General features: G+C 32.4%; 1 protein-coding gene across 2 annotated transcripts in view; it reads right to left on the bottom strand.

Annotated features, from left to right (window-relative positions):
• Positions 1 to 2358: 2358 nt before the first annotated feature.
• The window catches only part of bbg (big bang), a 316775-nt gene continuing 296563 nt past the window's right edge, over positions 2359 to 22570 (bottom strand). For both annotated transcript variants that reach the window (XM_065351257.1, XM_065351258.1), the window contains 5 exons: positions 6791 to 6952; positions 3513 to 3641; positions 3218 to 3389; positions 2836 to 2991; positions 2359 to 2696 (listed from right to left, as the gene is read on the bottom strand). In XM_065351257.1, the coding sequence (XP_065207329.1) occupies positions 2530 to 2696; positions 2836 to 2991; positions 3218 to 3389; positions 3513 to 3641; positions 6791 to 6952 (786 nt within the window). In that variant the 3' untranslated portion in view covers positions 2359 to 2529. The remainder of the gene's footprint in view (positions 2697 to 2835; positions 2992 to 3217; positions 3390 to 3512; positions 3642 to 6790; positions 6953 to 22570) is intronic.

The following is a 22570-nucleotide window of genomic DNA, read 5'->3' as shown; positions in this document are numbered from 1 at the left end:
AAACGCCAAACGACCAAACAGAATAAGTTGAAAATTTCGGCAAAAAATCCAAAGTTCTTATAAAAACTTTTTTTGAGCCTTTTTGAAGAATTTTGAGCAAGAAAGTCCGGGTAATGATTTTTGAGCGTTTTGAAAAAGTGTCCTGCAACCTCTTAGAATGAGTTGAAATGTTACTAGAAATTGAAATATTTCAGCAAAATTTCATTTTTGGCTTGTTTGAACTATTTTGAGCCTAAAAATTGACCACGATTCTCGAGAATTTTGAAAAAACGTCTAACGACCAATCAAAACAGCTTAAAATTTCAGCAAAAAATCAAAAATAGCATCAAAACTTTTTTTGGACTTTTTTGAAGAATTTTAAACTTGAAATTCGGTTATAATTTTTGGAATCATTGAAAAAAAAATCATGCAACCGATCAGAATGTGTTGAAAATTTTAGAGAAACTGAAATATTTCAACAAAACTTCATTTTGAGTACTATTGCTATTTTTGAAGAATTTTAAGCCCAAAATTTGGTACCTAATCATTTTTAAGAGTTTTGAAAAAGGCGACATGCGGTCTATCAAAATAGATTAAAATTTCAGCAAAAAAATCAAAAATTCGTATCAAAACTTTTTTAAAACCTTTTTGAAGAATTTTAAATTCAAAATTTGGTTATAATTTTGGTAATCATTGGAAAAAAATCATGCAATCAATCAAAATGTGTAAAAAGTTTTACGAGAAAGTAAAAAAATTTCATTTTTGAGCAGTTTTGAAGAATTTTGAGATCAAAATTTTTGGTAATGATTTTGAAAATGGCTACATGCAGTCTATCAAAATAGGTTAAAATTTCAGGAAAACATCAAAAATTCGTATCAAAACTTTTTAAAACCTTTTTGAAGAATTTTAAACTCAAAATTCGGTTATAATTTTTGTAATCATTGGAAAAAAAATCATGCTAAAATGTGTAAAAAGTTTTACGAGAAAGTATAAAAATTTTTATTTATTTATTTTATTTTATGTTTTTAATTTTTGAGCATTTTTGAAGAATTTTGAGATCAAAATTTTTGGTAATGATTTGAAAAATGGCGACATGCAGTCTATCAAAACAAGTTAAAATTTCAGGAAAACATCAAAAACTTATATCAAAACTGTTTTGAGCTTTTTTGAGAAATTTGAAGAGTAAAATTCGATTATAATTTTTGGGAATTTTTAAAAAAATGTTATGCAACCTCGGTTAAGATTTCATGAAAAATTGAAATAAGCATTTCAACAACAATTCATTTGAGCATTTTTAATGAATTCAGAGCCCAAAGGCTTGTTCTGTGTTTAAATTTTTGGAGCTATGCTGCAGATGATGTTGAGAAAAAAAAAGCAACTTTTGCCATCCTCATAGAAGGAAAAACCAGAGGCAATAATTTCAAGCTTTTTCGTAGGTACTTATTATTTTATTGCATTGAGCACTGAAAATGTGTTTTAAGTTGCATATGCATGTAAGTATTTGCAAGAGAATTCATTGTTGAAACGAAAATAATCGTATTTTTACATCAATTTGTTATAATTACCTGCGCGTTTAATACTTTTTGCAGATTTGTTGACTTCGAAAAAAAATATATTGAGCATTCTGGAATCTATGTACTCAAAATTGTTAGGTTAAAATGGCAATTCCTACTCATGAAACTTTCGAAGTGTTCGCCTCCAACTTCGATTCGAACGAGACTGCGATTTTTTGAAAGGACGTGGTACATATAAGTTTTTCATCTACCCAAATTGATTCTAACTTCTCAGCATCGCTGAACTTAAATAGTTACATATTTTATATTTTTGCGAAAAAATAAAAAAATATAGAGCGAAATTGAAAAAAATTACTTTTTAAATATTGATTTATTTACGTGAATTTTTTTAAACACCGAGCTATATTCAACAAAATATTACTATTATTAAAATTATAAAAATTTTATGTTGAACATAATAAATATATAAACTTAACTGAAAATACGGTTTTATAAAAAAATTCATATAAGTTCGTAAAAAAAAAATCGGAAACTTTGAAACAGTTATAAATCTATGTACAAAATATATAAAGGAAAAAAAAAGACGAATAAAAAAATAAACACATAGAAAAAAAAGAAGAAGAAATTAATTCGTAACTATAATAATTTTGATTATTTGCAGTTATAAATTTATACTTTTAAGTATAAAGAAAAGAAAAAAAAAACACATATTTATACGGTACACACGCTGTCAGAATTCGTCACAGCCAATATACATAAAATCATCCAACTTCGAAGTAGAATAATTTCGATCGCGTTCGATCACGAGAAAAAAAAATTAAATACTTGAATTAATGATTAATTTACGACGTTAAAATAAACGAAACGTATTCATCATCGTGAATAAATGTTAATTTAAAATGCTTAATATATTCGAATGTACAACACGTTGTTGTCGTTATCGAGACAATCCGGCGAGTCTATAGAGAGATAGTAATAAATCAGTCGCGAATCATTCGCTTGTGTAGTTTTCTGTTTTCTTCATCTACTTAGCCTATTATTCTTTAGAGGACGATCTTCGAACATTTAATATTACTTGACCGTCCGATAATCTCTTCATCATGTTCCAAGCTTCGGTTCTGGACATGGACGTTACATCGACACCGTTCAATGATAAAAGTTCGTCTCCGGCATGAAGCATACCACTTTTAGCAGCGCATCCGCCTAAAATCAAAGTATACGAAAGATTAAATATTTTACATTTACAGATAATTATACTGACTGACAAATTCATCCGAGTATTGTCTAACTAGGTATATTATGAAGATGAACTAGCAAAATGCAACAAGTATGTCAAACGTACCGGTGAATATTTTCTTTATGGTTAATGGAAGATCACCGAATGGAGAATCTTTACCACCTTCCAGACTGAAACCTAAACCACCTCCTTCTTTGATCAGTGTAACGGATATAACTGGACCTTTCACTATTTTACTGTAATTATTATTGGCTGTTGAACCTGTTTGGTGAATAAAAAAAAATATTACATTACCGCTTTATAGTAGTGCGTCTACGTAGTACCTACATTATATTTATACAGTAAACCTATACGTACACTTTACATAGGTACTTATACGAGTATGAGTATATGAGCTATGTACGAGTACAAACGCTTGAGAGCTCCAAAGTAACACAGTTCTTTTTAAAAAAAATCGAATCCGAACTACATTTTGTGATAGACTTACTTGTAAAATTACGGCTATCACAGTCTGAGCTAACTTCAGGTATTCTAGGAGGCCTGATAGTATTTTTGAAAGTGGCCACAAGAGTATCTTCGGCCGGAACAGGTGTCGCGTTATCATTCGATCCATCTGTTCTCCATCTGGAAACCACTAATACTACTTCGGATCGAGGAGCCTGTACAAAATTTTACCATTTTTAGTTTATCTAATAAATACTCGATGCACTTCGAATAATTACGAGTGAACTTGGCGCGATATAGGTAATCGCAAAAATCAACAAGTGTGGAGTGTGGTTTACCTTCAAAATTGAAAGTGCTTCTCGGTGCGTTACACCTTTCATATTACGTCCATTTATCGATAAAATTCTGTCTCCTTTTTGGATTCTGCCGTCTTTGTCGGCCGGACTTCCAACGAGTACTTTGTGAACCTGAAATGTAAACATTTTTTTTTAGTGTTTCGAACTGTTTTATTTGAGAAATTATTCATTAACCGATTATGATTTTGAATATGAAAATTCATCCTTTCTTTTTGAGAGAACCCTGTTAATTTTGGAAGAAACAACATTGTTATATGCAATTAAAATCAAGTTTTTTGAAGAAGGACGACGAAGAGAAATAAGATCTTTTCAACTTGCTTCAAAATCGGATGTTTTCTGACCCTCTGTCCCACAAAAGTCCGGCAAAAAAGAGCTGAGAACAGGAAAATCAGGCCTCGATCTCACCTCAGGAAGCAAAACTAATTAAATCAATTTTTCAATTTTTAGATTCCAGAAATGTTCGTGAAACAAAAACAATACACGCTGGAAAAAGTCACGAAAAAATGCGATGAAGAAGGTATGGTATAATCAAAAATAAATTTTCAAACAAAATGGGGGGAGGAGTCATCGGATAATCAATTTCTTTCTCAGCCATTGTTTCACTGAATGTGAATTTGAAGTAAATATGTACTTCTCCAAAATCAAAGGAAATAAATACGTATTGTTTTTCGAAGAGGAGGGGGAAGGAAAATCTGATTTTCTAAATCATTATTTCCATTTTACCACATTTTTGAGTTATTCAATTTTTATTGCGGAAATCTATCCATATTTGCCTATTTTCTCTTCTCCCTCTCAATTTTTTTTTCAATTCTGAAAAGAGAAGAAAAAGTAGAAATTTTCACATTTTTAAAAGTATGTACCACTAAAAAGACATTTTGATGAATTCAAGAGAAAATAGGGCAAAATTTCTGAAAATTGATTATTTAAAATTGTATCAATGCTTTTCAAATCGATTAATTAGATATAATTTAAAAACCTCAAAATTGAAATTTCATTGCGAAAGGTTCATTTTTCTTGAGAAGTAGGTACCTATCAAAGTTAGAAGCTACAAATAAAAAATTTGGGAAAAATTACGATGAAGACCCTTTCTTGTTTTTTGTTTTGAACAAACTATTTTTGAAGATGAGATTTCAACACCACTTGAGGTAGGAGGGAGACAGAAAATCTTCCAATTTCGATCAAAATTTTTGAAAAAATCTTAAAGTTGAGTTACTTTACCCTTAAACATGACCAAAAGATGTAGGTGGGTAGCAAAAAATTTGAAATTTCTCGTGACACGCACGCTGTTGAGTTTCTGAGGAAGTGAGGATAACCATTGAGTGTGGAAAATTTTTTTTTATTCGCATGCAGCCTATTTTTTGGATTCGACACTTAGTTTTTTTTTCAAATTATTCTTCTTTTTTCAAATTATTGGAGCGCTGGAGAAAGGGGAGTATTTTTATGATTCCAAATATTCTGATTTTTTTCTGAGATTGAAATATCGCAAGGTATTCCACACTCAATTAGAAATTTTTAGAAGAAACGTTCATAATTCATGGATACCTAGTCGTATAATTTACTGTAACTTTAAAAAGATGGGTTCGAGTATTTTCCGCTCATGGCAAACTTTTTTCCGCCACCCCCACCCCCCCCCCCCAATCTAAAAAATATGACCTAACAACAAATTTCGTATGAATAAAAAAAAAACACAAAAATACACTATCAAGACAAATCTTAGACAATGAATTTAATTTTTCAATTTTTGAGGAATTTAAAAAAAATCCAAGTTTGCATTTTTTTTTACGAAGAAATCAAAATTTCAAATTTGATAGAAATCAGAAATTTGGTTCATACCTCCGCCTATTTTTCAGCTTTAAAATTAATAAGCATGGTGGTTGTTTTGAACCATTTCAGAGCCTCCCGTAAGTAGATTTTTAAATTTTTATGAGTTAAAAACATAATGAACTTCATGTTTTTTTTACAAAAATTCTTCATAACTGGGCACTTCAAAAATTTGCCGTAGGAACTTAGGAAACTCCAAAAGTGTTTAAAACCATCATCAATCAAGAAATCCAAAATATTCACCAAATCAGACCACATTTTCATCAAATTTTGATCTTTTTCGAGTAAAATAGTTAGACCTTTTCAATTTTCAAAACTTCGCAAAAAATTAAAAAATTAAAATGGAACGTCTGAAATTGGGCTTGATGGTGTATTTTTGGACGTCTTTCAAGTGAAAAATCCACAACATTGACACATTGACAAAAGACAAAATATACCTACTTCAATTGAAAAAAAAACAATTTTTATCATTTTTCTCTAAATTGTTCTGCTCTAGATGTCAGATTAGCCTTGCTCATAGAGAAATCCAGCCCTGGATTCGAACACAAATATTTCTACACAAAGTCGAAAACACCAGAAGTATCTTGGCATCCAAGTAAAACTTTGTTTTTTTAATCCGAATTGAAATTGTAGCAAATCGAATCGACTTTATAATTCCATCTTTCTGTTTGATAATTCCGCAATTAGCTTCTATTTAATACAAGTGCATTATTCAAAACCCTCACACGACTCTAATAATCTCATTATTTCCACATACCCGGAAACCTAAACATAATTCGATTCGTTCGGCATCTCCCAAAGTGAAAAATTTCAATTTTACAATAAAACTCGATACTAATTAATTACTCACACTTAAATTTAACCATCACCGTATCATCATATTCGCTCAAGATAATCATAACAAGATGAGGAAAAATCGCATATTTTTTACGACTCGAAAATTAGCTAACGAGGAAGACTATGGTTTTTATTAATAGAAATAAATAACCGTGAAAATAATCCGTTAGTACGCGGTAAAGCAATAAATATCGCGTAAAAAAATTCACCTCTAGAAGAGTTCAGTTCACGTTTGACGAAGCGCATCGTACTAACCTCTGACCGCGTAATTTTTAATTCAATTAATCAAAAAAAAAAAAAAAAATTACTCCTATTACATTCGCCGACTTCGAGACACTCCATTAAAGGTAATTTTAGCCCGAAGATAACGAGTTGCCAAAAAAATCCACTATCCGTGGAGCTATTTCCCGTGAGACTTACCGGGTTCAAGTTACCATCCTGTACTTATATCTAACCTAAGATTTACCTATTTTTCAGAAGCAGTAGCCAGTATAGGTACATTATGGATGAATTTTCATCTTACACGTAGGTAGACTAAGACCATAGACATAAGTTATAAAAAAAAAATTCTAGTCATTTTTTTATTTAGGTAATATACTTACGGTGATTTCTTTAGTTTCATAATCAGCTCCGCCAGCTAATGTAATTCCTATGCTACTAGTAACGGTTTCTCGATGCAGTATAATTACCATCAAATCGTGTCCTCCACTTCCAGCAGTTTCTTCTAACGTCTGATTTGCTTCATCGATCAATTGCTGCAGTTCCTATACGAGAAAGAAAGAAGAAAAAAAAACACGTAGGAATATAATACGAGCATACGAGATCTGGTCAAGTTAAATTATTATGGATAGATCTAAAGTTCGGTTCGATTAAACAGATAACGCTACCTATCTACCAAATAAATTTGCATTTTTTTTTCACTTTTCGAGCGTGAATAAGCCATTAATACGCGGACTAGTGTTATTAATCAAACGACTGAGAATTTACATAGGCATATTATTGTACCTGTGGGCTTTACAACGGAATCTAGGGCTTTGGATTTTAATTGATATTTTATCTACGAGTAAGAGGGTTGTGACTTGTGAGTTGTGATAAATTTCGATCAGGTGTAGTTTTCCAAGAATGAACTTTTTCAAAACTCTTCATCGAGAGAGTTCAACTAAGTATGAGTTCAATTATTCTTCTTAAAAAAAAAAAAATCAAAACTCGTTTCCAACTCTTATATCATTGGTTCAAAATAATTTGTAATTTTTCACTTTTTCTCTTTTTTGCAAAAAAAATTATCAAGGTCAAGGTCAACATCACTATTTACATCGGAACTTGAAAATTTTTTCAACGTTTATGGAACTTGAAGTTTTGAGAAATTTTATACTTGAACTTTCTCACTTTTTTGATATCTACTAAAGCTATTTTTTCTTTCAACATCAATAACGATAATGACATTTAATTGGTCTGTTTCTTCACCAATTTTTATGGCCTTCAAAATATTTTTTAATTCTCTTCCAACGTTTCAAACAATTTTAATCTTTTTTCAGTAATTTTGGTCAAATATTTTACAATTTCAATGACCTCATTTTATTACTTCTCATTTTCCTTAAACAATTTCTATGCCAGCCAATGACTTTTTTTTGCATTTTAGTCCATTTTTGCATCAAATTTTTTATGACATTTCAAAAGGTTTTTGACAACTTTTATGACCAATGATTTTTGTAATATTTTACGTATTAAAATTGTAAGACTTTATCAACTTTCTGCATCATCTTTGAAGATTTTCATCCTAATTTTTTTGGCACTCTGAAAAATTCTGCAATACTTATTTCAGGATATTTTTCATGATATTTCAAAAAAATTTTCTTCAAAAAACCAATAATTATCAAATAATTTTTAAAAATATTTTTGCAAATCAAGAAATCAAAAAAGCAACTTAGAATTTGAAATCATATGTTACACGATTTTCAATCGTTTTCAAAATTTGATCAAACAGTGAGCCCGGAGGGAGGTGAAATAATTTTGAATACCGACCTCTTCAATGTAGATTAACTTCAATTTTATTTGATTTTGATCGGTAGAGCTCCGAAGACTGATATTAAAACCAAAGCTGTACCAAAGCATTGATTTCTCTCATCTCAATATGTAGGAAATTGGGGTGGGGTGGAGGGTGTCAGGTTAAAATTACCGTATTTTCCGAATTACCCGGTAGAAGGAACTCATTATTTATTTATGTACCTATTTATTTCTAGTGAAATCGGAAAATCCTGGTCCAGAAATGGATCTTTTTGTGCTTTGGAATGACCTATTGAATCAGTAAATACGATTTTCTTGCAATTTTTCAAATTGGACCATTTCAGAGATGCCCCTAAAATTGACCATAAAACCATTTAAATAAAGTTCCGGGAGATTTATTAAAATTTGTTCATGTTTTTTGGATTGTTGAATAATTTAGATGCCTAAAAGAGGTGACATTTTCAAAAAAATCATGTTTTTTTGCTCTAGCTCCTACCCAACCCGTCTTGGAAAAAATGGTCCATGTTTCAAGAAATAGTATTTGAGATTCCATTCTGCGTCGACCTACTCCACTGTAGTTAAAATCCAAGACCACTTTTAGGGTTCAACTGAGCGGTTGAGAATTTGCAAATTATTTATTTTGAAACCCAGTGGTGCCAATTTTTGGTCGTTTTTGCCAATTAAAAAAAAATCTACAAAAATTTTCAAAAACTTACCTAACAATTTTTTTTAGATTTTTTTAAAAATAGGCAATTAGGTAGGTATGGTAAAAAAATTGGCACCACAGCTTCCCAAAATATTTCCCCAGTTTTAGCAATGATATCTTAAAATATTTTGCCTAAATTCATGCGAAATATTTGCGAAGAAAAAATTTTCAAAACACGAATTAACCCAAAAATAATCGATTTGCAAATTTTCAACCCCTCAGTAGAACTCTGAAAGCGGTCTTGGATTTTGATGACAATGGCTTAGGTCGATGCAGAATCTCAAACATGTAGGTAGTAAGTATATTTTGGAATTGGGTTATTTTCCCCAAAACCCTTGCTTATTCCGGAAATACCCTCTCTAATTGCTAACCCAAATCTCCCCTTTAGAAGCACCACCGGAGTTGACATTTTTCCTGAGTGACTTTCAACTCAAAATGAAGATGTCCACTGAATTTGGTTAAAATCATCTAAATTCATTTTTTGCAATCCACCCTAATATTTAAATTTTTTACATTTTGATCCTTCAAAAAGTCTGACTATGAAACGTTTAGTATTCAAAATATCATGAATTATATTTTTTCAAACCAGAAGACCCCTACTTCGAAATAAAAATTTGATCGAAAACGACACGAAATTTATAACTTTTTTTACGTCTTATAAAATTCAACTTCTGAATAATATTTCTGCGGAGAAAATGAATAATTCTCCCCGAATTGTCGTCATCAGTCATCGAAATGAACCTGGATGACTTATACATACGATATGTCCTCGAACATTATTGAAATACTGAACATCATTAGCGATTCAATTACAGTCTTATATAGCGAGGGAGGAAGAGCAGAGAGCAGAGGAAAAACAGTAGTAACCAACTCTCGACCTTAGAGATTCGATAATGACCGCAAATCAACTACAGACGATCGAGGTCTGGTTCAGCAACAGTGTTGCCAGAGTTGCTCAGTGCATATTAGTCTGCAAATAAACATTCATTTGGCAGATATGAAGTCTAAGTGCATCAAAAAGTGCAGTAGTAGGTACAGAAAAGTACAATTTTTTTTTTCAATAAACGTAATATTATTTCCTTGATCTAGATATTAAGTACCTTTTTTAAAAAAATCAATTTTTGCCTTATTTTTGAATGAAAAATGGTGGCGATAGCGAACTTCAAAAACTATCATAATGTTGAATTCTTCTCTTTCAAAAATTATTATCGAGGTTTTGTTTGGTTAGGCAGGTATTGGCTGTTGACTCACAGAGTTCATTAGGTCCAAAATAATATTTTCATGATAAAGGCATCAAGAAAGAACAGAGAGAAAATGGGTCGAGGGGAATCAATTTAAAATACAGTCAGTACAATAACTTATGAAGTGAGTAGATTAGGCAACTCTTGAAAATTCCTCAAAATTGCTCAAAAATTTTTCAAGTGTAAAGGGGGAGGAGTTGTGAAAATTCAAACTTAAGATCCATTAAGCATAAAATACTTGATATGATCATCTCGAGCCCAATAATAATTTTTCACCAGAATTTGGCAACATTGATTTTGGTCATCAATATATCATAGAGAACTATCAATGTTTGTTGCCTACTGCCTGCCCCTACTTACTATTCAGGAGGCCCTAATTCCTATTACGCAACTCAATTACCATCGATAACTTCATCAGTCGAAAAAATTAATCACGTTAAAGGTAATAAATTCATAGCAGCGAGTCATTCAATGTCACCCGATGTTCGAAATTAATGATTCGAATCAAGGTCTCGTAAAGGGAGGGAAAAAATTTCGACAAAGGTACGTATCTGCAGCAACAAAACCTACGAGTACAAATGTACCTACAATCGTTTTTTCTTTCTCATTCTTTCTTTCCTGGATCACATTGCTCGCATGACCATCGGCCACACGTCGCTATATATAATGATGTTTGTAGGCGAGAAAAATAGTAATTGTGGAATGCGATTTTATTGTTACGATTGTAAAAAAATATAATATATAGGTCCCGCTGATCATCGGTATAGGTATACCCCGGCGCCCACCCACGTGGAAATAAACCACCTCAACCGAGTTTTTGGCTTATCCGAAAATTCAAATAGCGAATGGAAATTTTTATACAGATGTAGATGGAATGTTGTCGGTAGGTCGGTACCATCGACGACTATTATCGAGTAATTAGAACTGGTTTCGTTGGCATTTAATGATTTCCAGGTCTGCGTGTTTCCGTCGTCTGTAAAAAAAATTTTCTAACGTGCTCGGCAGATTGTAATTGATTTTAACGACCAAGTCGGCAGAATTCCTTTGTCTGGTAATTTGTATGTGATGGAAATGGTGCGTTTGACTTGGCCAATGAGATAATTCATTTATCAGATGAGTATTGCAATGCGTAATGTTCGATGTGTAAGATGAGTTTTTCATTTGTTGCATTTTTTCTTTCGTTTCTTTTTTACCTTTTTTTTTTTGCTGTCGTTGTTTACTCGTCACAATTACGCTGCGCTTTTTTTTTTCATCGTTGCGAAAGGCTCGAGGAATTGTTTTCGAATTAAAAATCATTATTTATTAGTTCTTGAAGGTCGTACAGGGTATATAAGTTGATGACACGGGTATACATTGCAGTCTACATGATGAGTTAACGTACTTTATGTTAGTTTTTAATTATTGTATCTGTTCAAATCAAAGGTGTGAAATATGTAATTGAAATTTCGATACAGTTTTAAGATTTCTTCGAAATGATTAATTTTTTTGCAGTTCTCAAATTTTCAACACTTTCAAAAAAAATTATTTTGGAAAATTCTGGGCTCAAATTTCTAAATATTTTGAGAGTTGAGTGCGATTATATTTAGACAGCAACTAAGTCAAAGAGCTTTCTGTGTAGAAGTTTGAAATCTAATCTAACACTCGATCAGTAAATTAAAAAAAGAAAAAAATCTTCTCAAATCGTAATAAATTTCCTCGACAAGAAAAAAATGTTGTACAACGAATTTGGCCAGATTATTTTTGAATTTTTTGATTACCTACTTGAGAAAAAATCTTTAACATGAGGATTTGAACAGTTTGAAACACATTTTCAGAATTTATGCCCAGTCAAGAGGTACGACTTGAGGAATGGGATTCTTTCAGCATCTAGATTCGATCTTTGAAGTAGGGGAGAGTCTAAGTTGAAAATTACAGAAAACTCATTTTTTTAGAGGACCATCGTATAGGTCCAAATTTAAAGAAAAATGGTCAAAAGTTGTAACTAATATGTCCAAACTTCAACAAGGTGGAAACAATTCATTTTTCTTTCAGTTTTTGACTTCTAACCACCTCAAATTGACCTATTCTGTCCAAATTTGGCGCCAGCAGAAGGTAAGAAAGTGCCATGAATGTGCCTTTTGTAAGTTTCAATCTTCTCTAACATTACTTGACCCCTCTCCAGTTTAAAAAAAAATCAATTTTTGAGCTATTCTAAGTGTTTTTTGACCTTTGGGACAGTCTTCAGCCCCTCCTAATTCATCTAGAGAGGTACAAATGTAGAAAATTCGGTATAAGAAGGAGTCACTGATAAGTTTTTTTTTTTTCAGATTTTAAGCTTTCAACTGTACATATTTAACTCATTTCCAAGGTCAAAGAACTCGATTTTTGAGATTTTTTTGACATTTACAATAGACTGCAGCCCTCCAAATTTACCGAAGGACCCAAATTTGCAATGAAGATGCACTTTTTGTAAGTTTTTTTTTTGAACCAGATTCATTTTTTGGAAAATTTTGTTCAGTTTCTGATCGAAAAAGTTGGGCCGAAAACAGGAACAAAGTTACTCGAAAGTAACCACGCTATAATGTCTGAAAATCCTGAATTATGGTTCGAAACTATTCCCAATCGATTCTAAGGGTCGAAAATAGGATACACGCCAAATTTCAGCCAGGACTAAAAACAAAATCAAATGATACTTTTGGAGAAAAAACGAAATCAAAACCGAAAACGAAAAACGAAAAACGAAACCGATAAAAATTGAAAAACCAAAAAAGAAACCAAAATAAAAACCGTTTGATATAAATAGCGTTTCATTCTCGTTTTTTTGCCACTTTATCATTTTAACCAATTTTAATAATTTTTTCGAATTTCAATCCTCCAAGTGTGAGTCAATGGGTTTTCTTTTTGTGTAAATTTTTGATTTTGTTTTCATCACAATTTTAATTTTGTGATAGTAAATTTTAGTAGGCCCCAGAAAAAGTAAACAAAAAATTGAAATTTTCGTTTTTCCAAATATGTACATATTTACCTATTAAAAAACGAAAAACAAAATGAAACCAAAATCTAAACCGATATTATTGTTAGCAAAAAAACGAATTCAGGATGTCTAACAAAACTCCCAGACAAAAAAATCGTGATTTTTCACGACTTATTTTTTACAAAATACCCCCCCTCCCAAAAAAAATTATTTAATAACTTATTTAAATATCGTAGGTAAGTATGTATATTCCAGTTTATTCATTTTTCTGATTTTTTGAACATTTTTGAACAAATTTTTTATTTTTCATTTTTTTTACCATTTTATGGGCTTTTAAAAAAATTTTCAAGTGTGTATCGAGTAAAATTCTTGACTTTTCCATGACTTTTATGACCGTTAGACACCCTGGAAATCAAAAGCGAAAACCGATATTAAAAATTTAGAAAATCGAAATCAGAAACAGAAACGATACCGATATTATATCGTTTTTACAGCACTGGTTTTTTTAAAAATTCATCAAAAATCAAAAAATTTATTTTAGCATTTGAAATTTGATCTGGTGATGTCATTTTGTATGCTCTTTCGATTCAGTGTTGCTTGGTTCAAAAAATTAAAATTGTTTGCCGTTTAGGATACCTCGAATACTTACAAGTGAAATGAAATTTAAAAAAATTATCGTCAAACTGTCATATGTTGATTGTTGGGAATATTCAATCACACACTGAATTTCGTACCATTTGACCAGGAAAAAAATATTCAAGATCAAGCAAAAAGTGTGAAAATTGTATATTTTTCCTCAGTAAAATTATGGTGATGGGATCTGAGGTCGTCTTTTACAATTGCAAATAAAAAGCTGTAGAAAAATGTTTAAAAATTTACTTGGGCTTAATGCCCTTGCCCTTCCTTAGCCAAAAAGAAGTGACAATTTCTCGAGTTAATTTTTTGGATGAGCTGGGTTTTTTTCATCGATTTCCGCTTCCCCCTTCCCCACTTATCCAGGAATGCATTCTCTTACCTAAAAATAGATGAAATGATCGAGAGAAAAATGAATAGCTGTAATCTAAAATTGTATTTTACGACTAAATTTAGGCATAAAGTAGGAAAATTGCTTCACCTAAAAAATTATACTTAGGTTTCGATATAACCTATCTTACAAACATTCGATGCACTACGACTGATTATAATTGAGACATCAACATTATCGTAACCATCGTTGAGTAAAAAATTCGAATTTCAAAACATACTCAGCACTTATGAAACAATAACAAAAGAAAATGATACACCAATAAAATTGCAACAAAAAAATGCCTATAAATAGTCTTGTATGTACAATCGCACTTCGATACTTAACATTTTAACACAAATACCTAGCCTATAAGAACAAGACAGATTATAAGATTACACGACGATGACGATAAATATCATACCTTTGGCTTCGCTCATTTAATGTGCCGATACAATATTCGAAGACAGGGGGGACGAGGAAATATCGAACGTGTATAGTATAATAATCAAATCACAAGCAATAAGCGTGTAAGATGGTGAAAAATTGGCGTGTATAGCGTCGAATTATTCAATTAAGATTCACGAACAATGCAAGGCCTTATTGACAAGGTTGGTTCGAATTACAATTCACCTTTGAACTGTTAGTACAAGTATAAGAGCATCAAAGAGGCATGTACCATGTCGATATAAAGGTACGAAGCCGAAATCGAAATTAGCCACAGTTAACGGTTTATTTTCCAGACTTACATGTAGCGGATATATGATAAAATATTAGAGCTTAATGAGCCTCGAATGATAACGTAAGTATAAAAAATTTCGATCATGTGAAAAATTATTATCATCGCATCGCGTTAATTTTGCGCATGCGTTTGAAATATATAGTCGGATAATTTTTAGCCGGCTGACCTAAATTTTAGTCTAGTCTGGATTAGTAATTTATTAGCAATACGGGCTAGGACGCGGACGGCCAGTACACGTACCATAGTAACTGCATCTATAGGGAACTTAGGGCAGAGGTAATCGTATAATTCAGATAACATGTTGCTTCGATATATTCTATCCGAGCTACATGTACGAGATTCCACTACTTAATGATTTATTTATCAATAATTTTTTTTTTTAAACCGGCGATATGCAAAGTATGCAGTATGTGTAGTTTAGGTATAGGCTACGTCTTATATAGGAGATACGTGTGTAGCCAAATTCCTAGCTTTTAAACTGCCTGTGCTTTAGCTGTGGCGGCTCGAACGACCGGACACCATTAATTTTATTGAACTTGAGATGTGTTCGGTACGGAAGTACTTAAACCAGATGCGTTAGAAAAACAATTACTGCGTATACCGGAGTGGTACTTAAATATGTAAATTAAACGTGCTAACATCGGCGACCGAGTACCTATTTTTTTTTTATAACGATTAATTTTCGAGACCTATGGAGAAGCAGGGACAGTATTGTACATAGGAGACATTTATGTCGTAAAATCGTCTATATAACAGTTGGGATACTATAATAGTCCAGCTATAGGTACATACGAGTATATAAGATTATTTATGCGAAGGTGTTGGGTGCGACATGCTAATTACCATTTGCCTTCGAATAGCCCGTGTGATTCGTAGTTCAAGATAAATATTTGCCTTAGGTGCAATTTTTTTCGTATATACAAAGTCCATTAAATCGATAAATAAATGCAACAGCGCAGTCACAGTCTATATTTCAGAATTGCTGAACCTTTTTTTACGTGAGTTGTGCGAGAAGAGAGGATAAAAAATTGAGCATAGTGTTAATTATACGGTTGATTTTTTTTTTACTCTTCTAAACGTAGGTATAGATTTTTTCGTTCGAGTTTTATTATGGTAAAGATACTCGCTGGCGAACTAAAAAATAAACGCGAACGTTCGGTTATAATATGTCATGTTTTGCCCCGCAGAAAGCAATCGGTAGCTTGAGAAATGGTAGGTAATGCGAAAATGTGTAATGATCGGTTATTACGTGAAACGTCACTCGAAGCTATGTCGTGTCAGATTTTCCCACGGTATGCAAATTTTACGTTCGAAAAATTACGAGTAAATAGGTAAATATTTGGACGTAGGGTGGAAATTTTTTATACGTATTTTGAGAATTTTTTTTATAGAGTTTGTTTGAATTTGAAGTACACCTACTAGGTATAGGTAGATAAGTACTACATGGGCCTGATTTTATTTCAAAAAAGGCAGAAAACTTTTTGGGTGGAAAAAAATCAAAAAAACATCCAATAATACACCATTAAAAGTTAAAACAGATTTTAGCAGGGCTTTTTTATGGGGGAGTGCGGAGAGACTGCGCCACATCCCAAAGGAAAGTTCGAAAATATCAACAAACTGCCATAAAAACTAAAAAAAAAATAAATGAAAGAATTTGAAAAAAAATAAAAATAAATAAAATTTGCTAACTTTTTGAAAAAATTCTGATTTTTTTTTTAGGTCAAAATGATCCAAATATAAAATTTGTTAAAAGTGCTTACATTGAAATTTTTGAATTATGAAACATTATTGCTTGAAGAGAAAAACAAAGTAATCAAAATTTTTTATTAAAAAAAAGTTCAAAAAATTTTTTAAACAATAAAAAAACAATTTAGGTACTTTGATCTTTTTCTCAAAATACAGAGGCGGGGGGAGGAGGTATAAAAATGAGGGACTTGTAACTTCAATTTAGCGTCCCTCCTCCCCCCCCCACCCCAAGGAAGGAAATACAAGAAAAGGCCCGAATTTCAGGTTGCGGATTTCATTTTTCGATTCTTTGGCAAATAAAAATTAAAATTAAGATTAGCTGCTTAACTCTTTTTGATAAATAACGCAAGTTTTTTCCAAAAACGATTTCTGCAACTTCGGAGTCTTACATTTTTCAACATTTTCTCAGTATTGAAAATTACAAAAAGGCACTAAAGACTTCAAAACGTATTGAAACTACCTCCAATCGACTCAGCATGTCGATAGCAGGGTGTAAAATAAATTTTAGCTTTCTAACTTCATTGGGTGAAATTTTGAAGAAAATTCAACTCTGAAAAATACGATGGAGGATCCAGAACTGTTCAAAACTATTCGAAATCGATTTTAATCGATTTGGGGGATTGAAAATAAGGTTGATACCAAATTTCAGGTTTCTGGGTCAATTTGGTAAAATTTTGATTTTTTCATAATTTTGCCCCAATTTTCAAAAATTCTCCATAAATTGAAAAGTACGCCGTAGCATAATATTATAATGTAATATTTGAACTGGTGACGTATTTTTGAATACTGTTTTTATTTAGTGCCGTTCGGTTCGAAAAGATTTCTGGAGGGGGGGTGGATTTTTCAATAACTACGCTGTAAACTCCCTATGGTGAAATTGAATGTTTTGACTTTCGAAATCGATTTTGAAATTTTGAAAATGATCCCCAAGTCACTGAGTATGAGTTGGACAAAAATTATTTTTCCTCAAAAAAATTTCTCAACTTACCTAAACGATCAAACGTTGCGTATTTAGTAGAATTTTTTACTCCCTGGAACCCCTTTTTTTTGGGCATTTTCTCCCCATCGCCATATTTGCATTTAGCAAGTCAAATCGCCCCAAAATGCGCAATTTTTCATATAAAATGTTGCCAAAAAATCAAATGAAAAAATCAACAAAATATTCGCTAAAAGATAAAATTTTGAGGTAGTTTAAATCACTGAATAAAAATACGAGTACGTCATTTTTGTAAGTCAAGATTTTGGAAACAAAATTGCAAATTTCATAGCTCAAAAATTTGTTCATTTTCAACTAGGTTCATTTGATAATAACTTGCTAAACTTGAATTTCATTTTTGGTCGATCTGGGGCTTTGAAGAAAATTTTTTTAGAAGAGGAGGATTTTTAAAAATAAATAGATAATTAGGGAAATGAACAGACCAAAAGTAAGAATCCCTCCTTCTCTTCGAATAGAAATGCCCATTCAATCACAACGGCCTTCCAATGATGTTCAAAAAAAAAAATCTTTAGAAAGAGTCGAGTGTTCCAAATTTTACCTACTCCACAAATACCTAATGCTCTTCAATTTTGTTTCTCATTTTTTTTTTGCAGGACTATCAGTTTTTGTCAAAAATTAATTTGCTTGAATTTAAAAATAATTGAAAAATTTTTTGAGAAAAATTAGAGGCCCTACAAAATTTGTTTCTTTTAAATACATATAATAAACAAAACAAAATTACAAAGTATAAAATTATTTAGTAAAAGAGAGAGGAGTTCAAATGTGAGTTTTCAAAATAGGTTTTAAATTCAGAAAACTACAATTTAGAGCGGGAAAATAACGTAAAAAAGCAGCGGCAAAAAGGAAAAAATTGGCACATCAATTTTTTCTTCGGGAATGTGTTCGGATGGACCCTCTGAACCACCAAAAAAAAGCCGACTCTCCTATCCCTGGAGGAAAATTTTTTAGGGGGCTGAAACCGGTTCCGATTCACGTTTTTTGCGTTTTACTCCGTAAATATTAGGTTTTTGAGAAAAACTACCATGACGAAAAATGTTCCCCTTTCAATTCTCGACAATTTGATGCTACGCTCGATATCCATTGCTCAAGGGGGGTGTCCAAAAAAAGGGGTGGAAAGAGTAGGTGTTTCAAAAAAGGTCAGTCCAATAAATTAATCAAAATTACCACTTAAAATCATTCGTTTTGGCTCAAATTTTTTTTACAAAGTCTACTCACCCAACTACTAATCAAACTATCGTTGGTTTGTCTTCAACCCTCCTCGGGGGTTCGTGAGGGTTGCTTGATTTTTCAAGTAACACACTACTGAATCATATATTTGAAAAACAAATCTGGACGTGCGATATATCGAATAGTATGTTTTCGAGGTCGCTGAATACGAATATGAACTCATTTTTTGCATACAACCCCTCAAAGCCCCTCTGTGCCCCAAAATGGGGGTCAAAATTTTGAAAAATCGTGAAAAGTCGAGTGATATATCGAATGGTACGTTTTCGAGGTCGCCGAGTGCGAATATGAACTTATTTTTAGGGTCCCACCCCCCAATGTCCCTCTGTGCCCCAAAATGAGGGTGAAAATTTTGAAAAATCGTGAAAAGTCGAGTGATATATCGAATTGCATGTTTTAAAAGTCGCTGAGCACGAATATGACCTTATTTTTTGGGCCCAACCCCGCACAGCTCCCAACTGCCCCCAAAAAATACCAAAATTTTGAAAAAATGTGAAAAGTCGAGTGACATATTGAATGGTATGTTTTCGAAATCGCTGAGTACGAATATGAACTTATTTTTTGCCTACAGCCCCGCAAAGCCCCTCTGTGCCTCAAAATTAAGGTCAAAATTTTGATAACTCGTGAAAAGTCGACTGATATATCGAATGGCATGTTTTTTTTTAAAAAACACGAACTACGAACTACTAATTTTCGATGTTTTCTTACATAAAAAAAAAATGATTTCATTTTGTTTTCGATTGGTAGCCAATACAGTAGACTCCCGATTATCCGACCTAATCGGGGGTGTAAGGTGGGTCGGATATCAAAAAAGTCGGATAATCCAAAATTGATGTTTTAAGCGTAAAAATGAAGTGCATAAGCTTGTGACGACAAGCTTTCATTCAGAAAATCAAGTTTTGGCTCAAAACAGGAACAAAGAATCGAAAAAATATCTAATAAACAAAAATAACGTACTTTTGTACATAAGACAATGAAATACTGACTCAAATTATAATTTTTTGAGATAAGTTGGATCGATTTCAAGGAAAATAACACTGTTAGAATACAAAATGCTGAATCCTGCATCATTATTTACACTCCAAAATCAAAAATTAGATGTTTTTTGGATTATCCGACCTTGGTGGGTCGGATAATGCGAAAAGTGAGTCGGATAACCTGAAAGTCGGATAATTGGGAGTCTACTGTAAAAAATGAAATCGAAAACTTTACAGGAAAACAATCGAAATGAAAACACTGAGATAGACAAGAAGATTGACATTTTACCTACTAAAGACATTGAGGATAATTTTGTGGCGTTAGTATAAGACGTTCGAATAGTAAAATGAGTGAAATAATAAAAATGAGTCTGTAGTCGTATTCAGCGATCTTGAAAACATACTATTCGACGTATTACACGTTTTTTGGTGACGTTTCGAAATTTTATCCTATTTGGGGGGCGTTTTGGTGACTTTTCGAAATTTTATCCTATTTAGTGGGCGTAAGGGGATTTTGAGGGATCGTAAGTAGAGCAGGAAAAAAGTGATTTCGAAAACATACCATTCAATATGTCACTCGACTTTTCACATTTTTTCAAAATTTTGGTATTTTTTGGGAGCAGTTGGGAGCTGTGCGGGGTTGGGCCCAAAAAATAAGGTCATATTCGTGCTCAGCGACTTTTAAAACATGCAATTCGATATATTACTCGACTTTTCACGATTTTTCAAAATTTTCACCCTCATTTTGGGGCACAGAGGGACATTGGGGGGTGGGACCCTAAAAATAAGTTCATATTCGCACTCGGCGACCTCGAAAACGTACCATTCGATATATCACTCGACTTTTCACGATTTTTCAAAATTTTGACCCCCATTTTGGGGCACAGAGGGGCTTTGAGGGGTTGTATGCAAAAAATGAGTTCATATTCGTATTCAGCGACCTCGAAAACATACTATTCGATATATCGCACGTCCAGATTTGTTTTTCAAATATATGATTCAGTAGTGTGTTACTTGAAAAATCAAGCAACCCTCACGAACCCCCGAGGAGGGTTGAAGACAAACCAACGATAGTTTGATTAGTAGTTGGGTGAGTAGACTTTGTAAAAAAAATTTGAGCCAAAACGAATGATTTTAAGTGGTAATTTTGATTAATTTATTGGACTGACCTTTTTTGAAACACCTACTCTTTTCACCCCTTTTTTTGGACACCCCCCTTGAGCAATGGATATCGAGCGTAGCATCAAATTGTCGAGAATTGAAAGGGGAACATTTTTCTTCATGGTAGTTTTTCTCAAAAACCTAATATTTACGGAGTAAAACGCAAAAAACGTGAATCGGAACCGGTTTCAGCCCCCTAAAAAATTTTCCTCCAGGGATAGGAGAGTCGGCTTTTTTTTGGTGGTTCAGAGGGTCCATCCGAACACATTCCCGAAGAAAAAATTGATGTGCCAATTTTTTCCTTTTTAAAACCGCTATTTGCCCGCTCTAATTTTGAAAATGATCAAACCAATTGATGGGAGAGGGAGGGACTGGTAGAAATTGCTCATCGAGTACCTAAAATTTTCAAGATTATAATCTTTCATTAAAATTTTATGAAAAATGCATGATTTTTAATGTTTATATTTTTTATTTTTAGCAGAATTCGAAATCAACAGTGAAACATAAAATGTGAATCATACCTACTTACATTTTGAAGAAAAATCACCCAACATAATAAAACCCAGACGAAATCAGTGGTGAAAAATCATAATTTGATATCCCACAAATCTAAGAATTTTTCAAACTAAGAAGGTGTCGGTCTGTTTAATAAATCAAAATCACACGTGGATCTATGATAAAATTTTTCCTTGGAATAAAAAACTAAAGTGTAAATACCTAGCACCTACATTCGATGACTAACGTGTTAACTCGAATAGGTATGTCTTAATATTATCTACCTACATACATCAAAGTAAAAGTTTGATTAGCTTCAGAGAATAAAAATGAAATTTCAAGATTTGATAACAACTCAATTTATCATAAAACTGTTCCAAGCAAATTCTATAGATACATATTCCAAAGTTAAATTTCGAATGACTTTGAAATTTGTACTCTTACTTCAAGCTTTCCGAAAAAATTTCACAAGATCTGGCGAGTGCGTCAACCATTCAACGTTGCAACGTGAAAAAATGCGGAACAGAAATCCACATTCATTAATTCTAATATGTAGGTACTCGTAGATCTTGAGAAATCTACCATGAATAGGAAAAAACCAAAAACCATTAACTTATCTAATTAGCGAGCTTCTCAAATAAACGCTCTCTCTAAATAGGTATACAGAAGCATCGACATGACATCAGCAAAATGTGATCAAATTCAGTAAAGTTTGGCTTAGAGACGAATTGTAAGAATAAAGTTGAGATTAACCTCGAAATTTCGAATCCAAATCGAATAATTTTTTATTTCTAGAAGACGTACAAGATGTACTCACAAGAGAACCTTGTCGTTAACTCGTCACATCCGATTTGGCAGAAATTTGGCAAACAGAAAGTTCATGTCACCCTCACCACAGAACTAAATTTTCAGCTGCCAAAGTTGATATTAGCGCTTTCTGGAACGATTCCAGTGTGCTGGAGAAAAATTAATTCCTGCTGAAGGCTTCGGATCGTCTCGAAAATGGGCTTCAATCAATTCGAGAGGCCGACTTTAGTATCCAAATCGTGTTTCAGATTTTTATCTTGTGGTTTACCATTTTTAGGAAAACTTTATTAGTTAATGGGCTATTCCAGTCAATTTCAAAAATTCGC

The sequence above is a fragment of the Planococcus citri genome, chromosome 2 (genome assembly GCF_950023065.1).
Source record: "Planococcus citri chromosome 2, ihPlaCitr1.1, whole genome shotgun sequence".
Lineage (NCBI taxonomy): Eukaryota > Metazoa > Arthropoda > Insecta > Hemiptera > Pseudococcidae > Planococcus > Planococcus citri.
This window is presented reverse-complemented; position numbering and strand designations above follow the sequence as displayed.